The sequence below is a fragment of the Podarcis raffonei genome, chromosome 17, assembly GCF_027172205.1.
Source record: "Podarcis raffonei isolate rPodRaf1 chromosome 17, rPodRaf1.pri, whole genome shotgun sequence".
NCBI lineage: Eukaryota > Metazoa > Chordata > Lepidosauria > Squamata > Lacertidae > Podarcis > Podarcis raffonei.
In genome coordinates, this window is record NC_070618.1 from 33,962,906 (window position 1) to 33,987,257 (window position 24,352).

The window sequence follows — 24,352 nt, forward strand, 5'->3', positions numbered from 1 at the left end:
TTTTTAGGATACATAGTTTTATTTATATTTAACTTGAGTTCAGGAGATAGGCACTCACAACATCAACACCCCAATAGATCTTTTTTTAAAAAAAATAAAAGTTTTTATTGTTAAAATAATTCAGCATTAATACACATGTATTACAAATATACAAGCATACAAACCTACATTTCATACAATCCTTAAAAGTGCTCTAACACAAGGGTGGGGTGAGGGGTGGTGGATGGTGATGGGAAAAGGAATTATCTGTGGGATTGAGTGTAGGTATGTTTGAGCACACCCCAGTAGATCTTGTTTCTCTCTTAGGTTTCCAGGGGAGCATCCGAGACACAACTTTGGATCCAACACAGAGCAGACACAGCTCTGTCTCCACCTTCTAGCATCCTTCCAACTCTCCCATTCAACTCCCATACCTAGCACCCCTTGACCTATTGTTTTTCATCTTTATTTTTGGTTATATGGTGTAAGTGTGGTGTATATAAGCTGGTGTAAGCCTGGGGCTGCATATTCCTGGCTTGCAGGAGATTAGACTAGATCAGGGGTCAGCAAACCTTTCCAGCAGGGGGCCGGTCCACTGTCCCTCAGACCTTGTTGGGGGCCGGACTATATGTTGCCATGATTATGACCCGCATTTTTGGAAAAAAACTTTATTGGGACCAACCCCAACATTGCCCAAATGTGATTTTTTTGGGAGGGGGGTTTTCCCTCATACACCCACGCTGCTTCATTTGCTTTTTACGCGTTGACAGTTATTATTTCTCTCGTAAGGTGGGGTGGGGGGCTGAGGTAAGCGCACCATTCCTGTCAGCCCTGGAGAGCATGTGCGCATGCGTGGGTGAAGGGGAAAGCCGTTGGCCACGCTAAGTTAGGCCGGCGCCGCTCAAGCAAAAACGTTATTTTCCCCATGTGAGGGAAGACGAGGCGGTGGCGGCTATTTACCTTTCCATGGCTTGTACCATGTAGCTAACGAGTGGCCTCCACCGCAGAGCGCAGAACTGCTCCCGAGTGCAGCCACCCAGGCGTTCCCTGCTACCTCCAGCAGGGAGCGCCGCTGCCACAGACACCAGTGGGCATCGCTCCTGAGGCACCTCTGAGCCCCTGCCACCACAACTGCCCTTCCTGAGGTCAGTTGCCAGCAGCTCCATGGTGGAAACTCGACCTGTGGCTCCTTTTCCCTCTTCCCCACCCGCACCCTGGAAGAAAAGATTGTTGTGCACGCGCGACAGATGGAGAAAGGGCTTGTCTCAAGCAACCGCCCACCTCACTTTTGACCCCCAAGCCTGAGTCACAAAAAACATTGTTCGTGCACGCTATGCCGGCTGCCTGGATTCCCGGACTGTCCGCAGGCCGGAAATAGAAGGCAATTGGGCCTGATCCGGCCTGCAGGCCTTAGTTTGCCGACCCATGGACTAGATGATCCTTGGTGTTAAGTTGTGGGTGAACGTATCAGACGACACAGCGATTCTTCAAACAGCTCTTATTTATTCAGAGGCCAGAACTGAACTGAACTGAAGGGTTCAGTCAGCCTGCTTATATAGAGCTCCAGTACAACGTAACTGTAACAATTTTCTAAAACTATCCAATCACTGAACGTCACTTTTGATCCCTTATTTGCATAACTATCTAAAGTATCCCCCTGCTGGCCCAGGGTGAGAACTTCAGTACATAACACTTGGGGTCCCTTCCAACTCTGCAATACTGTGAATCTATCCTATGTTGTCTTGCCACCCAGCCACACGAGGGGGAAAGGCCTGCCCATTTGCCTCAATGGCTACAGAGCTGCTTCTTTGGATATGTTAAACAACAACACTGAACTGGCCAGTCTTAACAAAGGTTTGGCTGGTTTCCTCTTCTTACCCACCCACCCCTGCTGACACAGTATCATAGGTTTGAAAGGGGCTCGGGGAAGGATGGAAGAATGAAGAAATCCCGACAAAAGAACAGTGGCAAGAGAAGTTGATGGACTACGCAGAACTGGCTAAACTGACATACAAATTGCGTGAGAAGGACAGCTGTGACTATAAAGAAGAATGGGAACTTTTTACAAAATACTTAAAGAAACAACAAAACAAATTGGACTCCTTGGCAGGTTTTGAATAAACATAAACAAATTTATTTGTTAATATAATAGATGGACAATTCAGAGATTTTTACATTTTTATAACATGCAGAGAATAGCATGTGTTAATAAAAATCAGAGGAACTGAGGGAAGTTGTAGGGGGGAGGGAGGGGTATGAGGGAGAGAAATTGGGGGGAAATATGGTAATTGTTGAAATAATTTGCTATGTGAAAATAATCAATTAAAAAAATCTTTTTAAAGGGGCTTGGGGATCATACAGAATGATCCCTCCAAAACCCTCTTTCTAACAGTATGTTATGAGCTAATTACCTAACTGTAGTTTTCTTTTTTAAAAAATTCAAAGTACTGTACACTTACTTGGCTGTGAAGTTTCACTTTACGTAGTCCTTTCAAGCGTTCAAAGCCCGTCACCTGATCATTCAGTCATAATCTTCCTTACTCAATCCTAAAGCAAGCTGGCATTATTATCTACCATATTGCAGAGGACTACGGCTGAGAGGGGGCGGGGGAGGCTTACGTAAAGCCATCCGGTGCGTACATGGCAGAGGGGACATTCAGGGGCTTCCTGGTTTTCAGCTCAGCCTGCTAGTCCCTTCACTCTGCCAGCTCACTTGCCACCAGGATAGCAATGGCAAGAATCGGGGAAAAGAATACAAGCTCCAATACAGGCTCTATCCAAAGATTACTCAAGCGATGTGTATCCCGCCCCCCCCGCCCCCCATATCACCCTGCTGCCAAGCTCTACCACTATTCCCTCCCTGCTAGTGATCTGCCCTCCTCAAACAGTATGGCGGTGGTTTTCAACCAGGGTGCCATCGCACCCTGGGGTGCTTTGACACTGGGAAGCAACATTTTTGTTGCATTGACACCTGCAGTTGTTCTAACCTAATTTTGATGTGCTGATTTCATATCTGAAGTTGGCTTTGTTCTGTAAGCTCTAGGGTTTTTTTGCAATTCATGTTTTTCACTTTTCACCATAATCTTTGTTTTTCACAACGCAAGAATTCAATATTTTATTAAACACATAGTCAAAGTAGTGCAATATGAGTATAAATGTAAGTGACTTATATAGCATTGAACATGACATGTTCAGTTGGAGGTATGCAAAAAAATGTATTCCCTTGGGATACACAATATACTGGGGAACATTTTTTTTCTCCATTTTCTGTTGCATGGGATTTTTCAGCTGCTGTTATATGTTCTTTCAATGCTGGTTTCAAATCTGAAATCGATTTTCGTGTACGTGCTATAGTTATCTTTCAATTTCTGACTTTTGCCGATATGTCATATTTATACTGGGGATATGTGGACACTGACACATTTTTGCCTACTTGAAGAAGCCATGGTCTGATCTAAAAAATACAAATATTTAGGTTACAAAACTAAAAATGAAGAAAAATTAAGTTTGCAAAACAATAATTACCATGTGGTTAGGGTAGATCAACGTGTCAGTCACTGATGGGCTGCCCTTCTCTCTCCTCAGCGAAAAGCCTGCAAGCGCCGCACACACGCTTCACGCGGCTCGTGAAAGGGAGCGCTGAGCACAGCCTGAGATGCATACAGGCTCTGCTCAGCATTCCCTTTAAAGCATTTTTTTTCCTTGCATTCCCCCTCTAAAAACTAGGTGTGTCTTATGGTCAGGTGCGTCTTATGGAGCAAAAAATACAGTAGATATTTCACAGAAAACATCAGTTCAACAATGAACCACTCGGAAAATCCCATGTTTGAAATTGCTAGGAAAGGGATTAAAAATAAAACTGCAACATGCACAGTTCTGGGATGACCCCATTTTTCTTACTTATTTCACTTCTACCACACAACTGAGTTCAGAGTTACTGCTCTTTTTTAACCAAAGTCCTACCTTCTCTTGTGCCTTTAACACAAAGCCAACCCAATACCTTTTTGCTGCCTGAAGGGAAGAGCAAAATGTACTCTTCGCTGCCCCATTCCATGTACAAAAGCCAACTGGACTGGCAGCTGTGTTTTACTGCTTGGGAGCAGAATAATAATGTCAACGATGCATGGCAAGCAAACCGCATGACACACAGAGCTCTTGTCTTCCAACCCCTTGTCCCTGCTCTGCACCCCTGTCTTTGGGTTTCTCCGGCGATTGTCTCTCTTGCCTAATGGCAGGGCCTGCCCTGCTTTAACAGAAGCACCTTACTACAGAAATAAAGCAGGGGACTTCTTTCTCCTGCCTTGGAGATAAAGGTGTGAGGTAGGGAATGAGCTGCCAGGTTTCTGCATGTGTTTCTAAAGACACAGAAGCTTGATCATTTGAAGAAGAAGAAGCTGAAGCTCAATCTAGATAAGGCTTAGTGGGTGGTTCCCAAGACCAGATGGGTGGGAGGTCGCCTGCTCTTGACAGGGTTACACCTCCTCTGAAGGAGCAGGTTTTTAGCTTGGGGGTACTCCTAGATCAGGCGTAAGCAACCTTCGGCCCTCCAGATGTTTTGGACTACAATTCCCATCATCCCTGACCACTGGTCCTGTTAGCTAGGGATCATGGGAGTTGTAGGCCAAAACATCTGGAGGGCCAAAGGTTGCCTATGCCTGTCCCAGATCCTTTGCTGCCACTCGAGGCTCAGGTGGCCTCAGTGGCCCAGAGTGCCTTCCATCAGCTTCAGCTGGTGCCCCAGCTATGCCCCTTTCTGGACAGGGATAGCCTAACTACTGTTGTCTATACTCCGCTAACCCAAAAATAGTGCTTCAGGTTAAGAACTTTGTTTCAGGATGAGAACAGAAATCGTGCTCCGGCGGCACGGCAGCAGCAGGAGGTCCCATTAGATAAATAGTGCTTCAGGTAAAGAACAGTTTCAGGTTAAGAACGGACCTCCGGAACAAATTAAGTACTTAACCCAAGGTACCCTGTACTCTGGTAACCTCCAAGTTAGATTACTGAAGTGCTTTATATGTAGGGCTGCCTCTGAAGACGGTTCGGAAACTTCAGCTAGTGCAGAATTCAGCGGCCAGGTTACTGAACGAAGCAAGACGGTTTCAGCATATCACACCGACCCTGCTCCAACTGCACTGGCTACCAATTAATTTCCAGGCCCAATTCAAAGTGCTGGTTTTGACCTATAAAGCCTTAAAAGGCTCAGGACCACAATACAGTGGCACCTCAGGTTACAGATGTTTCAGGTTACAGACTCTGCTAACCCAGAAATAGTACCTCAGGTTAAGAACTTTGCTTCAGGATGAGAACAGAAATCGAGTGGCGGCACTGCAGCGGCCCCATTAGCTAAAGTGGTACCTCAGGTTAAGAACAGTTTCAGGTTAAGAACGGACCTCCAGAACGAATTAAGTTCTTAACCCGAGGTACCACTGTACCTCAAGAACCGTCTCTTTCCATATGAACCTACCCAGACCCTGAGATCATCTTCTGAGGCCCTTCTTTGTATGACGCCTCCTCAAGAGGTCTGGAGGGTGGCAACACGAGAACGGGGCCTTCTCTGCAGTGGCTCCCCATCTGTGGAATGCTCTTCCTAGGGAAGTTCACCTGGCACCTTCACTATACACTTTTCGGCACCAGTTCAAAATGTTCCTTTTTAACCAGGCCTTTGGTTGATCTGATTGACATCCTATGCCCTTTTAAAATGTTGCTCTTTTGGGGGTGGGTTATTGGTTTGTTGTTTTTAATTTGTTTATATATATTGTGGTTTTTATGTTGATCTTTTCTGTGAACCGCCCTGAGACCTCCGGGTATAAAGGTAAAGGGTAAAGGGACCCCTGACCATTAGGTCCAGTCGTGGCTGACTCTGGGGTTGCGGCGCTCATCTCGCTTTATTGGCTGAGGGAGCCGGCGTACAGCTTCCGGGTCATGTGGCCAGCATGACTAAGCCGCTTCTGGCGAACCAGAGCAGCGCACAGAAAAGCCGTTTACCTTTCCGCCGGAGCGGTACCTATTTATCTACTTGCACTTCATGCTTTCGAACTGCTAGGTTGGCAGGAGCAGGGACCGAGCAACGGGAGCTCACCCCGTCGCAGGGATTCGAACCGCCGACCTTCTGATCAGCAAGTCCTAGGCTCTGTGGTTTTAACTGGCGGCTCTTGGTGGTAAACAGAAGAGGTCTGGGCTGGCTTGTCTTTCCACTTCCTCCAAGGCTTGCATTACTCCAATCAAGAGCTGGCAAGAAGCAGGCAGGCTCCTTGGGCAATGCCCTGGTTCACATTCCTTTTCCGCATGCACAGCAAGGTGGTAGGGAAGATGGAAACATCCATCATTCCCTTCTCTCCACCCAACCTCCCCTCCTCTCCAGCCAGACAAATTGCCCCACCAGAGCGGTGGAAGGAACAAACAAAGGCATTCAAGGCTGGAGGATTTGGAGGCAGGGCATCTACGAAAGCAGGAATTAAACCTGGCCATGCTTACGACACTTCCAACGACAGCAACAGGCAGGGGGTAGAAAAGGAGAAAAAAACGAAAACCTGCGTCCGGCTAATTCACGGGAAGAGATTATCTTTAGCGTCAGTCGGTGGGCAGAGCTTGCAGGAACTAGCCTTTCATGGGCTGCGGGGTTGGATCCAGTCTCCAGATCCCACTCCACCCACCCACCCTCCTTCCCTCTGCTCTGCCAAGAATGCTCAAGTCTTCTTAGTAGGAAGAAGGAGATGAGACAAGGTGCCTTTCTCACCAGCAGTTGTGACAGTGCCACCAAAGAGGAGAGCCTAAAGGGGTTCAGGGGAAAGGGGCCCTATAGCTTGGTGGCAGGTCCAACACAGCAGAACTTCCGAAGTTCCCCTTGCTAGCTGGCACCAGCCCATTTAAACATCCATGGGCAACTTTGATCCAAGGCAGCAACCTTATCCTGTGTCAACCTGGGTGGGTGTGGGTGTTATTGGGTTGTTGTTTTCATTTTGATTACAGTGGACGCTCGGGTTGCGAATGTAATCTGTGCAAGACGCAATTCGGCACTTCTGCGCATGCGCAAAGCTCAATTTAGCGCTTCTGCGCATGTGTGACCTCTGAAACCCAGAAGTAACCCGTTCTAGCATTTCCAGGTTTCAGAGTGTCCGTAACCTGAAAAAACGCAACCTAAAGCGTCTGTAACCCGAGCTTTAACTCTATATATTTTGTGGTTTTATATCTTGATTTTGTTCTGTGAACTGCCCTGAGACCTCCGGGTATAGGGCGGTATATAAATTCAATAATAATAATAATAATTTTTAAAAAAATAAAAAACCCATTGGTCCACCTTTCCCACTATTGACATCTCAACTGGCTTTGATCCTCTCAGATCTCAGTAGGGCTGGGGTTGGGGGATGGGATTGTAATGGGAACCTACCTAATGTCCAGTTCCCCAAACCATGGATAGCAGGTGGAACACATCCTTCTCTGAAATCTTGCTAAGCCACTGCTGGACAGTAGAGTGGACTAGATGGGCCAGTGGTCAGACTCTGTGTAGAGGTCAGTTTCACATGCTCTAGTGGAGAGTTGAAATTTAAGTAGTGGCTCCCCTGAAACCACATTGTGAGATCACGGCAGAAATGGCATGTGAATTGCCAGGGTATTGAGGGCTGCCAACCCTTTAAAAAGTGAATCGGCAAAGCTGTGCAGGATAAGGCAATTGAGAGCTACAAGTCATTGCAGGGGGTTGGCCTAACCCTTCCAACTCAACAAGTCGGTGAGTCGTCATAGTTGTGTTTTACCTGCAGTTTGCTGGAAGCCGCAAGCGAGAGCCCTCGCATCCCATTCACAGGCTTGCAACGGACATCTAGCTGGCCACAGTGAGAACACAATGCTGGATGACATGGGGTCTTGGGCCTGATCCAGGAGGGCTCGCCTTAGGTTTCTCTGAGCTCCTGATCTGCAGCCCTGGCTGCAGTTCTGCGCACACTTACCCAGGACCCTGGAGGGGAGGAAACCTTGTGGGAGCTGCCTCCTAAGTCACTGTCTGCAGACTTGCTGCAGGGAATGTAGTAAGGTTAAGGCTTACTGGGAAATGATACATAATGAAGTGAAAAGGAGGTTTAAAATAAAGTTTGTAAGAACAAAAACCAGAAGCTTTTCTTTTGGTAATTATAGGGACAGAACTACCTAAAATGTATAGAAATTTATTCATGTATGCTACTACAGCAGCAAAAATATTACTGGCCCCAAAATGGAAAGAAGCAGAAGTCCCAGCAAAAGAAAAATGGATACAAAAACTTATGGAATATGCAGAAATGGAGAAACTTACCGAAAGTATAAAAAATCAAGATAACAAACTTTTTATAAAAGAATGGAAATGGATGGTTGAACATTTACGGATAAATTGTAAACAGATAGGAACCTTGGCAGGATTATTGTAATAATAACCTGCAGTTTCATAAGAGTATATATTTAAAGAAGATGAACAAATGAGCAAATTAAGTTCATTTGGATATGCAGAAGATATTAAAAACAAATTTGAGGAACTGCAGAAAGAAGTCAAGTTTGGAAATGTCAAAATGATTGTGAAATCCGCGAAATGTACAAACCTGAAAAATATAAATTTAAAAATGGATAATAAAAAGACTTGTTGCAGCAGGGAAAGTCTCCTTGCAGGGAACGACTCCGGGCGGCTTCTTCGGGCAGGCGCAGCCAAGTCCCGGCGACAGAATGGCCGCTGCGGGAGAAGGCAGCGCCGCAGCGCGGCTCGGATCCTGCGCATTTGCCGAGCGCTGGCTTGCGGAGCGCCTAAGCCCTCCTGACGCGGTCGGCCCCCTCCCTCCCCCTCCTTCCTTCCTTCCCCGCCCCCCGCAGGCGCATTAACCCTTCGGCGCCCGTGCGGCGCGCCTTCCTCCCGCTTTCTCCCGCTAAGCGGGGAGGGGCGAGAGGAGGAAACGGCCGAGGGAGGCGACGCCAAGCAGCCGTCGGTTAAATGCCCTTGCGCGGGCGGGCGGCGGCGGAGGCGTCTCCGTTTGCGAAGCGAGCCTGCTGGAGGCCGGGCAGCGGCGCGATGGTGGCCCCCGGCCCGTCGGGCTCCTCCGCGGCCAGCAAGACCCGCCTGTTGCCGCCGGGGCTCCGGTGAGACCCAGGATGCTGGGTCCCCGGGAGAGAGCGGCGCCCCGCCAGGCGCCCCCCGCCGAAAGCGCCCGGGACCCCGAGCGACACCAGCGCTGGGCCAGCCTCTTCGAGCAGCTGGACACCAACAAGGACGGGCGCGTGGACGTCCACGAGCTCCGCCAGGGCCTGGCCCGGATGGGCATGAACGCCGGCTCCCACGCCGAGCAGGTGGGTGGCCAGCGCGGGGAAGGCGCCCCGGGCGCCCCGGGGAAACGGAGGAGGGGGGCGCAGGGCGGGAGACCCTCGGGGCGCAGGGCACCTCTCCGTGGATCGCAGGCGTCTGGGTGGCACGCGGTGCCCCCCCTGCTCTCCAAAGACCCCTTGCAAAGTGCGTGGCCCCTGGACGGGGCTCCCGCTGGACCCTGGAAGCGCACGGATCGGGGAGGGGGATGTTCGCTGGCGCCGCTGAAGCCGGATGCAAGCGGCGACTCCCCGAAGGCAATGGAGCCCCTTCCTCTCTTGCATCTTCCCTTTCTCCGGCGGGGTGGTCTCCTCTTCTCCGCTCTCCCGAGGCCAGAAGGGAGCCGTCTGCTGGCGGGGACGGGGGTTGATTTGGGCGCGCTGCCCGCCCGGCGGCTGGGGAAGGGGCCTTCTGTATCTTGCACAACCCGTGAACGGGACGGATTCCGCCCCCTTTACGCGCACGACTCCAGCATTGCACTGAAGCTTTCCTTATGAGTCAGCCCTGCTCCTACTCCGGCACTAGAAAAGGGCTCTGCCCCCGCCTCCCCCCCGCCCGCTTGTCAGAACCGTGACAAAATAATTTCTCCCGCTTTGCAGTGGCAAAAAGAGGCGACAGCGTAGAAGTGGACGCATGCCTTCCAGCCAGGTCTAGGAAGGAGGGCAGGGCGCCTGTGTTTTTTTCAGGGATCTGTTAGGAGGTGGGGAATTTAACCTGCCGCAGCTTCTCACCCTGACAGGTGCCACACACCTGTCCCCAAATTGTACAAAGCATTAAAGGTACAAAAAGTGCAAAGGGACGTGCGCGCACACACATATCCAGGCAGGATTTAATTTGGGTCATGGAAACCACACTGAATGCCAGGGATCAACAAGCGGAATATGCTAATAAAAATTCCTTTGAACATGTGCAGAATGTATACGCAGGGTAACCGCAGTGTGCCCTGCACTCTCAGGAGGATTAGAAGCTGGGCTTTCCAGGACAGCTGATACAGCTTTTGGACATGCTTCTAAGTAATTGCCTGTTTTGTGCAGTGAGAGTAGCTGTGCTAAGTCTGTTGCAGCAAAAGCAGCAGTAAGTCTGTGGCACTTTTAAAGATGAACAGAACTGCTATGGTAATAATAATAATAATAATAATAATAATAATAATAATAAATATAATAAATTTTTATTTATATCCCGCCCTCCCCAGCCGAAGCCAGGCTCAGAGCGGCTAACAACAGTAAAATAATACAGCATTCTAAAATCAATTCATTATAAAATCAGTTCAAATCAAATTGATGGCAACCATTGGGCTAGAGTTCTGTGAAGAATTACCAGAGGAGGGGGTCAGGCTGTGCCTTGGCCAAAGGCCTGGTGGAACAGCTCTGTCTTGGTAGGGGTGGACTTTGGTAATCTTTGGTACTATGGCACCATTTGTGGCCCCCAAATGGGTCTTCTCAATTTTGCACCCCCTCAGCTTGGCGTCCTGTGCGGAAGAACTGCCTGCACCACCCTAAATCCGGCTCTGGTTGTGGCACAAGCTTTTATGGATTTTTATTTTTTATACACTTATGTACAAAGCGTTGTCAGGTTTGTGAATACGTATATGGATGTAGGGAGAAAAATAATAAACAGTGGAGTCAAATGGCAATTAAATGCTGCAGAGGGGGCTAACCTTTGACGTCGCTGGACTCCCAGTGGCTCTAGCCAAGCAGAGGTGAAACTAGGCTTTATTTCACCCGGGTCAAAGACCCTGTTTGGCACGCATGCACACACACACACACACTTGCATATACACAGACACAGGCTGGGAGCCTCAATGACACCCCTCTGTAGGCTTCACTGGGGGGCAAAATACCTGGCTAGCCCCGCTCCCCATAGCTGCAGCTCTGCAGCCAAGCATGACCAAAGGTCAGGGATGATGGGAATTCAACAACTGGCTAGCCACCTTTGGGCTAGTGTATTGCAAACAGTGCCATGAATCCATATGCCTACCCAAACCCACTTCCTGATGCGCTTTTATTTACATTGACCAACAAGCAAGGTTGAATCCAGGTTAATGGTTAATGGTAGTCCTGGGGCAATATATAATTATAATTCTGGGAGCATTGGAAGAAAACAATGACTATCTCAATCATTTGCCCTACTGCCCTTAAGATATGCATATTAATGTATTTAATCCTGTGAAAGGAAAGTATTTTTGTTGTTTGCTGCCTGTCTTCTGTACTTTTCCAGATGTTATTTTGCAGCAGCTAGCTAATGCATCGTTGGCAATCTCTGTACCTTCATCCAGAGAACACAGGACGACTTATGTGGTTATTCTTTAAGTGTCTGCCTGTGGATCTATTGCTTTATTTAGCTCTGCTGCTTGGAATAGTCTGGTGAAAAGGAGCAGAGGTTTAAAGTAGGGATGCCAAGCCTGTGGTCCCCCTGAACTTGCTGGACTCCAAGTCCCATAATCCCTGACCACTGACTCTGCTGGCAGAGGCTGATGGGAGTTGAGAGTCCAGCAACATCTGCAGGACCGCAGGTTCCCCAGCCCTGGTGTAAAGAGCTGTAATGAAGCTATCCTTGCCTTGGAAAGAGATATCTGGGGTACTTCGCGGGAGAACGGTGCTGAGCCTGTTGCTGCTCAATATTTTCATTGCTGACCAGTAAGCACATCCCCTGACTTCACTTGCTGAGTTATCAGATAATGGAAAGAATGTTTGAGGTTATTCACCTCACCTGAAGAGCACTGTTAAAAAAGGACTAAGTTCACATGGAGTTCAATGGACACATGTGGCTTGGAAGTTAACCTACCGTGGCTTGTTCACTCAATGAATTCTCAATGTGTGCATGAGCTGGCTCTGATGTGAAGGCTCAGAAAATGGTGTGTGTGTGTGTGTTTCATAGAGAAGTGCTATGGGGAAACTTGATAGACTTAACAAATACTTGGATGATAAAAAATGGTCCCATTGACCAAGGATGGGGAACATCTATTGCTTTTTTCATTTCATTTTCATTGGGAGGAAGACACTGGTGAAAAGGAACAGCAGTGGTGGACTTTGGGCTCTCAAATTCCAGTGGTGTGAGGAACCTGAAACCCTCCAGATGTTGTTGGACTGCCAGCACAGTCGGTGGTCAGGGATTATGGGAGTTGGAGTCCAGCAAGTTCAAGGATTACAATTCCCATTCTCCTTGGCCATTGACTATGATGGCTGAGGCTGATGGGAGCTGGAGGCAAGCAACAACTGGAGGGGCAAAGATTCTCTATTCTTGATGTAAGAGATAAGCATTTGTTGTTGTTTTAACGATTATCTTCTCAAACGAGAGCTAGGTAGCTGGCAACACAGTGGAATTCCACAACCAACTGGTTTGAAGCCAAACTTCTGTTTGGTAGCTCATAGTCTTTATTTTGAATTCGGTATTTTAAAACAAAAGCTGGAGCATGTTGCCAAGGAAACTAGCAGCCTAAAAAGAAATTCAAGAAGATGGTATAACCCAGTGCATTGATCTCACCAGCATCTAGGTCTCAGCAAATCATGCCATTTGAAGTAAAAATACACAACTCATAAAATGTTGAGGTGACATCTCAAGGTCAAAATCTAACATTAGAAATGTAGGCAAATTTCCCAAAATTTATTTTCATCCTTTGAACAGGCAGCTTGGTGAATTCTGGGCTTAAGGAGGAAGAGGCAGCTGGAAGTACAGATATCGCTTTTTAATTCTACCACCTTAACTGACAGTGCAAAGTGGATGTATTCAGAATATGTGCATTTAGGAATATAGCCTGACAGTCAGTGCAATACTATACCCACCTACCCAGAAGCAAGTCCTATTGAGTTCAATGGAGATTACTCCTCAGTACGTGAATAGAAGATTGCAACCCAAGAGATTCTTCCAGTTTTCTGCATCTCAGTTTCTCAATCTTAAATGAGTTGAAAGAAAAGAAGAGAGAGAGACCCAATGGGATAGGAGAGCTGTACTCAAGCTTTATTAAAGTTATGCCATTTTCAGCACTAGCCAATAACCCATTTCTCTGACAATGTTGTGAAATGTGAGCTATTACAAAGAGGAAGGAATGTTAATAGTGTTTATCCTCAGCATGCATTCAAATGGCTGCAGAAATGGAGTGCAAGACAGGTCAAAAACTCCACGCAGCTGCACTCCATAATATGTGCCCCAGGATCCTTTGTACAATGATGTTTGTCTTGGGGAGGTGTCATGGTGTGTGCAGTCTGGAATTTACTTTTCGGTTTGCATCCCTCTTCCTTAATGCTCCTGGATGCATTGTTGAAGCTGTTGGAATCAAATGCTGGGGTATTGTGCAAACTAGGTGTGCTCATTAGCAGATTTCCTTCGCATATTTCCCACCAGCTGCCTCAGGATCTTGTCATGCCCTGGGATGCCGTGATCATACAGCTGGAAGGGCCCTTGTAAGCCATGTGGTTCAACCACTGCTTAATGGGGGGGGGACCAATCTGTTTCTTTCACTCTGGCTGGAAAAGAGGTTCCCTTCTGAAAGTGCTTCACAGAAATGCACACAAAGACTAGGCATGCTCATATATGGAGGAATGTACTGAGGTTCCTGGCCTACTTACTGTTTTAGAATTGTTGCACAGCCCCGTCTAAGAATAACTTTTGCCAGTGTAATGTTGGTGGAGCTTGTCAGTTCTACTCCCCCTTCTGCTTACTAAGGAACATATCCTTCCTTAGATCAGGTGTGAGGAACCTTTGGCCTTCCAGATGTCACTGAACTACAATTCCCATCAGCCCCAGAAAGCATGACCAATGGCCAGGGATGGTGAGAGATCAGCAACATCTGGAGGTGCCAAAGACTCTCCACATCTACCTTAGACTCTGAATTACTGTATTTTTCGCTCTATAAGACACACTTTTTCCCTCCTAAAAAGTAAGGGGAAATGTGTGTGCATCTTATGGGGCGAATGCAGGCTGCGCGGCTATCCCAGAAGCCAGAACAGCGAGAGGGATCGCTGTGCAGTGCTACCTCTTGCTGTTCTAGCTTCTGGCTTAGCCCCTCAGTCCCTTCCCCCACCTCCCGGAAAAGCCCCCAAGAGCTGCGCTCCCTTTAAAGAGTTGCGTGGAGCTTGTGTGTGGCTCTTGGGGGCTTTTCCCCGAGGAGGGAGAAGGGCAGCCGTCAGTGATGGGCTGCCCTTCTCCCTCCTCAGGGAAAAGCCTGCAAGCCCCTCACACACGCTCCACGTGGCTCGTGAAAGGGAGCGCTGAGCAGAACCTGGGATGCATACAGGCTCTGCTCAGCACTCCCTTTAAAGAATTTTTTTCCCTTGCATTCCCCCTCTAAAAACTAGGTGTGTCTTATGGTCAGGTGCGTCTTATAGAGTGAAAAATACAGTATGTGGATATGTTATCTTACAAATGAATTATGCACAGGCAGCGGCAGAGCAAGCCGATCGGGCACCTGGGGCAGCGCATGTGCCCTGCGCCCAGGGGCAGGGCCAGCCACCGTGGGGCGGGGCGAGCCGGGGCAGGACGTTCTGCGGGGCCTTCATAAGCTCTGCCTGCCTCCTCCCACTCAGCCGCCCTACAGCTGAGGGGGAGGCAGCGGGCAGACCATTTGGGGCAGCGCGGAGCCTGCTGGCACGTAAGCCACCAAGTCACTCCCAGGAGAGACGCATGGCTTGGGTGCGCTGTAGACCCCACAGTGAGTGCTGCCTGGCATTTTGTCACCCCCCTCAGTGGTGACACCCGGGGTGGCTCACCCCCACCGTACCCCCCCTTTCCTCCGCCCCTGTGCACAGGAAGTCTGCAGACAGGAATCTGCAGAGTCAGGGATGGGTTCACACCCATTGGTGCTTTAAAGCCTACTTTAAAGGTACAGTGGTACCTTGGGTTACATACGCTTCAGGTTACAGACTCCGCTAACCCAGAAACAGTGCTTCAGGATGAGAACAGAAATTGTGCTCCGGCGGTGTGGCAGCAGCCCCATTAGGTAAAGTGGTGCTTCAGGTTAAGAACAGTTTCAGGTTAAGTACGTACCTCTGGAATGAATTAAGTACTTAACCCAAGGTACCACTGTATTTAGACTCAGCATCATTTGATGGTGAAACCTTCTGCATACACAGTTGGGAAGAAATGTTATCCATGCAAACGGTACGAAAGTTGCCTCTCCTCCTCAAGCTTCTAGCTCCCAATTCCTCATAAAGTTTGAACCAGAAACCATGCCAAAGCAGGGTTTGAACTGAGCCAAACTTCAGGAAGACTGAGCTTTGAGAACCTGTGTCAGGGTTCCCTCTGAAATATGGAAAGCAGTTATGAAATGATGGAGACTGAAACCCTGTATGTGTCTTTACTTGAAAGTGAGGCACACTATGCTCAGTGGGATTTATTTATGAGAAAGCAATTGTGGATGGACCTCACCATTAGGCAGGATGAGGTTAAAGGGCAGAAAATCTATTTTTGTTTGTTATTGTTGTATTTTTACTACCAGTGAAGATGTGTTTGTGGGATTAGCTGCCTTTAATGCCAAAAATAACTTTGCTAGTCTTGAGCACTGTGCACCCTGATGGGCATGGCAGGTATTGTATTTGCTCTTCTGCATTAGGCAACAAAATACTGCATTTTCCCTTCTATAAGACGCCTCCATGTATAAGACGCCCCCTATTTTGGGGGACTCAGATTTAAGAAAATGGAGGGAGATGGCCCCGCGTATAAGACGCCCCCTATTTTTTGACACTATTTTTTAGGAGAAAAAACTAGTCTTATACATGGAAAAATACGGTATCTTCAGCCATCCCTGGTAAATATGCATAAACTTTGCTGCATGTCATTCCCCACCACCACCACCACAGTAAAGATTCTGGGTCCACAGATGTGAGGAATACTGTAATGTGACACAACTTCATTCTTAGGAATTGTGCAACAGCCTCTGAGCCTCTTTCTTAATACAAAAGGGATATCTCTAAATTATCAGCTCTACCTAGAGATTCCTCCCACGCCTCTGGGACTGGAAGAAAGGCCAGTTAGAGAGCATGGCTTGGTGGGTCTGAACCGCAGTTTTCTCAGCTCTTTCTATGTGAAAAAGACCTTCCACACCAGGCACAGGCAAACTCAGCCCTCCAGATGTTTTGGGACCACAACTCCCATCATCCCTAGCCAACAGGACCAGTGGTCAGGGATGATGGGAGTTGTAGTCCCATAACATCTGGAGGGCTGAGTTTGCCTATGCCTGTTCCACACAAACCAAAGCTGATTTCTCAGCAGGTGGGGGAAATTTGTGATCTCCGAAAGGTTTGTGGCAAAGGATCTTCTTATACCTGCTAGGGAAAAACCGCACCCTTTGGAGTGTGTATCTGTGTGTGATGAAGGTGTCCCTACACATACGTAACCAGAAATGTGAAAGTGCCCAAGGCAGGAAGCCAAATGGGGATTGAAACAGCCAAATAAACACAGGCAGTTATAAATAGAGGGTTGCTCATGGCTCCCTCCCAGTTATTTTTAACCTGTCTGTGGTGGCCTTTTTGCTGCCACGGAGGTCCCTGGTGACAGATGAGGAAATGACCTGGGAGCTCTGGAATACCAGCTCCTTCTTAAAGGGAAAAGGGAAGCCCTTCTTCCTTGGAGGTTGGGTGGCCATCTGCCACGGATGCTTTAGCTCAGATTCCTGCATTGCAGCGGGCTGGACTAGATGAGCCTTGAGGTCTCTTCCAACTCTACAGTTCTATGATTCTAAGTGGTGGCTCATGGCCTGGTATGAGCACTAAATGGCAAAGTGGACTCAGAGGCATCTCTGGCCTTCCCAGTCTACATGTCCACACACCACATTTCACCTGCCTGCATGTTATCCCACCCCCGTCCCTGTGCTGTGTATACATAAGGAACTGATCCAGTTTCACCATCATAAACAGGATATGGTACCTACATGGGGACTGAGGAGAGAAGGAGAGATCCAGGAGAGATCCAATTACAGTCTCCAGATTCATTTTTGTCCATAGCTGAATGATAGAGAAACCACAATACACACACCCCCCAGCAGCTTTGCTGCTCTTCCAAAGATGAAAGCGGTGAGAGCCTTGTTTAGAGGGGCATCAAAGAGGAAGCTGCAAAGAAAAGTCCAGTCTCAATCCAGATTGTGTTGGCTGTGGTGGCACAAAGATCAAGTTTGTTCAGCTGATAGATCCTTTGGCTGCTGCTTGGTTCTGAACTTTTATTATCCCAAGCCATCCTCCTTTCCCACACTCCCATTATTTGTCTCCCAAGACCAGCAAAGATAGTAATAATAATAATAATAATAATAATAATAATAATAATAATAATAATAATTATTATTTATACCCCACCCATCTGGCTGGGTTTCCCCAGCCACTCTGAGTGGCTTCCAACAGAATATTAAAATACAATAACCTATTAAACATTAAAAGCTTCCCTAAACAGGGCTGCCTTCAGATGTCTTCTAAAAGTCTGGTAGTTGTTCTTCTCTTTGACATCTGGTGGGAGGGTGTTCCACAGGGCGGGTGCCACTACCAAGAAGGCCCTCTGCCTGGTTCTGAAAAAACCAACCCCACCAAATGCTGTCAATCTATTGGAACCGTTCTTATCCCTTAGTTGTGGGAATTATCTGTAGTCCATGCTGGCTGGCGCAGCTTGCATGAGGTAGAGTGCTGCAGTCCTTGCTCTCCAATGCCATTTCTTTGCAGGGAGAGTAAATAGGATACAGTCTTCTGTGTCCTATTGTGTCCTATCTTCTTGTAGGAGATCCACTAGCTGCCTGTGTGAACCTCCATAAAAAGCTTCAATCAGCAAAACGCTCATTCTCCTATACGTTTCCAAAGTTGCCCAGGATTTTTGTGATGACTACTATGAAAACATTTTTCTTTGGCACCCGATGTTCTCCTCCTTGTTGGTCCCCTCCTGGAGGCCGGTGGTGGCAGCAACGCACAGCCTCCCCGGCTCCGCCTCCCACTCGCTCTCCACCCCGATGCGGAAGGGAGGAAGAGCCAGCCCAGGCGAAGCATCCACCAGCTGAAGTTTCTGAACCATCATCAAAGGCAGCCCCAATTGGAACGTGTTGCAGCAATCCAACCTCTATGCAAGCTGGAATCTGCTGCAGATGTCACGTGGACAATTGCATTCTGAAATTAATTCTCAGAGCTCCAAATGCAGGCAGTGGAACACGGAGCAGAGCTAACCCAGAAAACAATCCACTGCATTGTTCTGCTTCAGGTGAAACTGAATCCAGCAGTTCCAAGTCCACTCACAGATAGTTCAAAAACTAAGGCCCAACAGGAGACCAGGGTCAAAACACCAGGACAACACAAGAGCCCAGGCTGTAAAGGAACTCTGCTCAGGGAGCTGCTGTAAGGAACTAAGGGCTTTTACTCTTAAGACAGTGATGGCCAAACTTGACCCTCCAGCTGTTTTGGGACTACAGTTCCCATCATCCCTGACCACTGGTCCTGTTAGCTATTCCCAAAACAGCTGGAGGGCCAGGTTTGGCCATCACTGCCTTAAGCCTTCAAAGACCCACCCTGAAGCACAGCTGCAAGCCATACGGACTGAGGAGTTGGTCTACTCATGAGCAACTCTTATTCCAGAGTCCTTGTTCCTCTGGTGGGTGCTCTGGCATGTGTATCTTTTATCTCTTGGACTTGGAGGCTGCTCAGCCATAACCTCTCATTCTGCGCAGGAACTATTTTGTGTCGTGATCTCTGAAGGTCCCAGATCCCTCTGCTCTGTCTCATTGTCCATTGGCATGGCCTGCTGCTCCTTAGCATTTGCCTTGGGGGCCCTCCAGCTCCTCTTGCAATTGGGGGGGGCGGGTCCTCCAGCAGGGCCACGACACACACAGAAGATGGGTCAGTCAGGGATTAAGTTCTTTAGGGGTTTGGTGAAGGGAACGATTCCCCGCTTGCTTCTTGAAAACACCCTCTGTGGCTGACTTCCGCGAGACCTGGTTTCCAAAACAACTGAATCTAGAAAAGTGTGTTCTTCCCCCATTCCCTGCCCCGCATACTTCCTCCCAGCAGAACTCCTTTGGGGCTAATACCACATTGCTACAGTTTTTTCCTGTAGCAGCACATTCTGAGCTGTGAGTGTGTGTGCTTGGGGGATTGGGGCCGGTGCACCTGAGGACTTTTTTACTCCTTTGGCACCAAGACACAGAATGCAGTAACCATTTCTTTTAAACTGGCTCTGCTTAAAATGACAAGCAAAGTACAAGTTACACAGTTGCAAAAGAGAGGGAAGAATACATAGAAACTAAGCCTTACTGGTTTCGAAGGAAACCTAGGGTTGTTTTCAATGTAGCGCTAAATAAGTACAGTCATACCTCGGGTTACGAACGCTGCGGGTTGCGTGTTTTCGGGTTGCGGACCACACCGAACCCAGAAGTACTGAAACGGGTTACTTCCGGGTTTTGGCACTTGCGCATGCTCAGAAGCACAAAATAACATCACAAGTGTGCACAGAAGCGCTGAATCGCGTCATGCGCTTGCACAGATGCGGCGCTTCAGGCTGTGAACCTCCTGCATGGTTCACGTTCACAACCAGAGGTATGGCTGTACGGTGGAACCTTGGTTCCCGAACAGCTTAGATGCTGAACAAATTGGCTCCCAGACGCTGCAAACCCGGAAGTAATTGTTCCAGTTTATAAACATTTTTCAGAAGCCGAACGTCCGGCATGGCTTCTGATTGGCTGTAGAAGCTTCCTGCAGCCAATCGGAAGCCACACCTTGGTTCCTGAACTGTTTTGGGAGTCAAACAGACTCCTGGAACGGATGAAGTTCGGGAAACAAGGTTCCACTGTAGTTCCATCAGCTCAAGGATTTACGCTGGCGCCACAGAGCTTCCCCTCTCCTCCTCCATACCACCGCTAAATCTGTTCAAGGGGTTCCCCCAACCCTCTGAAGCAGCTTTGGGGAGGTGGGAAGTTGCATTGCACAGATGAGACAGGTTAGTACAATACTGCCTTTTTGGCAAACTTTTGGCAACTTTTTGGTGCTCAACCTGCAGGACCACAGCATGCTTGACCTGAAGTCATCTTCTGGGTTTATCTCTGCAAGATCACTATGGGGCTCATTCACTTGGTCTCATTCTCCTCCAAGGGGCTCATCTGGCCCCGGTCCTCACTTACCTCAATGATGCCACACTTTGCACCCAGTGTGATGAAGGAAGGACGCCCAAGAGAGCTTTTCCCACCTTCACTGCCCAACTGCAACACAACAGCCCTGCAGTGCTGCCAGTGGATATTACTGTATTTTTTGCTCTATAAGACTCACTTTTTCCCTCCTAAAAAGTAAGGGGAAATGTGTGTGCGTCTTATGGAGCGAATGCAGGCTGCGTAGCTATCACAGAAGCCAGAACAGCAAGCAGGATTGCTGCTTTTACTGCGCAGCGATCCCTTTTGCTGTTCTGGCTTCTGAGATTCAGAATATATTTTTTCTTGTTTTCCTCCTCCAAAAACTAGGTGCGTCTTGTGGTCTGGTGTGTCTTATAGAGCGAAAAATATGGTACTCTCCGGTATTTGTGGCTACCACCCTCCCACTTACTCCTGCAGCCCCAGAGGGGAAGGGACCTAGGATGCACTGAACAAGTTGTTGTGGCTGGCATCCGTCTGTCTCAAGAGACAATGGAGTGTGCCTTCAGGGGTGAAGCCAAATCGCTGTGTTAACAGCACCAAAGTGATCACCTCAGAGTGCAAACCTGGGCAGTGGGTATGGAGGTCCTGGGCTGCCCAGAAGACAGGTTGCCCCTCTTGGCCTCACTGATGTGGTCCAGAGGAAAGCAGAGCAATATGTTTGGCACCAGCTAGGGTGCAGTTGCCGGAAGGAGGCGTACAAGGCAACTTCTTCTTCTTCTGAAGATATCCTGCAAGGCAGTGGAGCTTTAAGGTCAGTTTTCTGTCTCCTAGATGCTCCTGTGGCACATGCAGAAACTGTCTTCTTGACCATTGGACCCACTATTGCTCTTGTCTGCTCAATCTGATGGAGCCAAAGATGGATAAACTACCCCAGGAGGAGCATGACGTGCCCCCACCGAAGGGACTACCCCTCCCCTAACACCCCATACACCCCTAAACAATCACTCTTAAAAAGGTTCTGAGCCAGGGCCCCAGCACTCTGCAGTTCAACCTGCACCTTTGTGGTTTCCTCAGATTGTAACAGAAGACTACACCCTCTCTAAGTCTCTCTCAGACCTCAGAAGAGTGTGCCAGTCACTTACAACTCTAGTCCTAACCTCCCAGGAGCCTGAATGGCAGGTGTCTAGGCATCCAGGGATTTTAGAAGACATCTGAAGGCAGCCCTGTTTAGGGAAGTTTTTAATGTTTGATACTTTATTATGATTATGATTATTATTATTATTATTATTCTGTTGGGAGCTGCCCAGAGTGTCTTGAGAAACCCAGCCAGATGGGCAGGGTATAAATAATAAATTATTATTATTATTATTATTATCATCATCATCATCATCTAAAACCCTGAGGTTACATACTTCACCAATCAAATTTAGGAACTTTATTAGGATTAAAATGTAGAGGGAAATGAAGGAACTTTATTAGGACTAAAGGTAGAGGGAAAGCAGGCAGAAGATCCAAACTGAATACAGTGGTACCTTGGTTTACAACCATAATCCGTTCCAGAGGTCCGTTTGTAAACTAAAACAGGTTGTAACCCAAGACACGCTTTCGCCAATGGGGCCTCCCAAAAAAATTTGTTCGTAGTCCTTCCCAAAAAGGGGGGGTTGTAATCCAAATTTTTTTTGCAAACCGGGACATGCACTTCTGGGTTTGATGTGTTTGTAATCCAAAATGTATGCAAACCAAGACATATGCAAACCAAGGTAAAGGTAAAGGTACCCCTGCCCGTACGGGCTAGTCTTGCCAGACTCTAGGGTTGTGCGCTCATCTCACTCTATAGGCCAGGAGCCAGCACTGTCCGCAGACACTTCCGGGTCACGTGGCCAGCATGACAAGCTGCATCTGGTGAGCCAGCGCAGCACACGGAACGCCGTTTACCTTCCCGCTGGTAAACGGTCCCTATTTATCTACTTGCACCCGGGGGTGCTTTCGAACTGCTAGGTTGGCAGGCGCTGGGACCGAACGACGGGAGCGCACCCCGCCGCGGGGATTCGAACCGCCGACCTTTCGATCGGCAAGTCCTAGGCGCTGAGGCTTTAACCCACACCGCCACCCAAGTCCAAGGTACCACTGTACAAATTAAGCACTGTGGCTCTAAAACTGAACTAATGCTAGTCTATTCATTGTACTCAGTTTTGCTCACAAAGAATCAGCAGGGCAGCCTTGGGACCCTGGTGCTGCAGAGGGAACTGGATCCCTTGATGTTAGGAGGGAAAGGAAGCAGCAAAGGCAGTCCAGCTTCTTCAAGGCCCTTTCCCCACCCGTGGGAGGGGGCTCTTGGTTCTTTCTCCTCCTATTCCCCAGGTAGGCCCTTTAAGTACTCATTTTGCATATGTAGACAGGAGGCAAATGACAACTTGACTTAGGGAAATGGTGGGCAACTCAGGCCCCTTCTTCACACCCAGAACTTGGCACTGCGAGGAAAGTTGAATACCTGCAGGATTCGGGATTGAGCAATGTGCTCTATGTGGGGCTACCTTTGAAGGTGACCCAGAAACTACAACTAATCCAGAATGCGGCTGCTAGACTGGTGACTGGGAGCGGCCGCCGAGACCACATAACACCAGTCTTGAAAGACCTACACTGGCTCCCAGTACGTTTCGGTGCACAATTCAAAGTGTTGGTGCTGAGCTTTAAAGCCCTAAATGGCCTCGGTCCAGTATACCTGAAGGAGCGTCTCCACCTCCATCGTTCTGCCCAGACACTGAGGTCCAGCACCAAGGGCCTTCTGGCGGTTCCCTCGCTGCGAGAAGCCAAGTTACAGGGAACCAGGCAGAGGGCCTTCTCGGTAGTGGCACCCGCCCTGTGGAACGCCCTCCCACCAGATGTCAAAGAGAAAAATAACTGCCAAACTTTTAGAAGACATCTGAAGGCAGCCCTCTTTAGGGAAGCTTTTAATGTTTAATAGGTTATTGTATTTTAGTGTTTTGTTGGAAGCCGCCCAGGGTGGCTGGGGAAACCCAGCCAGATGGGTGGGGTATAAATAATAAATTATTATTATTATTATTATTATTATTATTATTATTATTATTATTTATTATTAGAGAAGCAGCATCAACCCACTGTTCATCCTGCCTCTGCATAACCTTCATCAAGCAGTAGCATCCATGGTGACTCGCTATCTACCCTGCAGGAGAATGAAATGAATGGAGAGGATGTTATTCTTTGACAGCCACCAGTGTTAGCTGCTATGCTGAAGCTGGGTTCATCACAGGGGCACCAGTTGTGCGGTTGTCCTGATGTTAAGACCTTTATATTTCATCTTGTTTCGTCCGAGGCTATGAAATCCGAGGCTATGAAATCCCAGGCCTTGGGTGAATGGATGTGGAATTGTATGCTACCCGATCAGTTTTGTAGAAAGGAGAGCATGTGGTTAAAAACAACAACAACCTGGAATGGAAGGATGGGTGGAACTAGGATACCCAGCCTGAAAAGCTCTGCTCTTGAGCCCTTAAATGCTTCTACAAATTTGTTCAAAGCACGTGGTGCTGGGCTATTTTCATACTGCTGTGTTTACATTCCTTCGCCCTGCCTGGCTCCCAGTTCTGCCCTGGCTGGTCATATGAACGTACTGAAACACCCACTCTGCTACGAATGGCAGAAAGCATTTGGAGTTAAGAATCCTGGCTTTTATTCTCAATTCACAAAATGGAGCACAGTAAGGGACATGACTTGGGCTTGTAGGGACAGGACTTGGACATGACCTGTCCTTGTGCTCTGGGGGCAGATGTATCCCTGCCCCCCCCCCTGCAAACTTCATTCCTTCGCTCCCCCTATGGAAAACTGGTCACCTGAGCAAAATGAGTGTTTCTTATGCAAGTCCAGTTTTATGAAGTTTACTAATCATAGGCCAGGTTTCTTCATGTATCAAATTATGTCTGTGCCAGATCTCTGCAGATTATTAGGCCGTATTTTTGTAACAAGAAAGCACAATGCGTATACAGTGCCAGATTCAGGATTGGGGGGCGGGGGCTGGAATAGACTTT

The 24,352-nt window shown here is 48.2% G+C and overlaps 1 protein-coding gene across 1 annotated transcript in view; it reads left to right on the forward strand.

Annotated features, from left to right (window-relative positions):
* Positions 1-8,821: 8,821 nt before the first annotated feature.
* LOC128405188 (calcium-binding mitochondrial carrier protein SCaMC-3) overlaps positions 8,822-24,352 on the forward strand; it is a 48,690-nt gene continuing 33,159 nt past the window's right edge. The window contains exon 1 of the mRNA XM_053371532.1: positions 8,822-9,276. Coding sequence (XP_053227507.1) covers positions 9,082-9,276 — 195 coding nt within the window. The 5' untranslated portion in view covers positions 8,822-9,081. The remainder of the gene's footprint in view (positions 9,277-24,352) is intronic.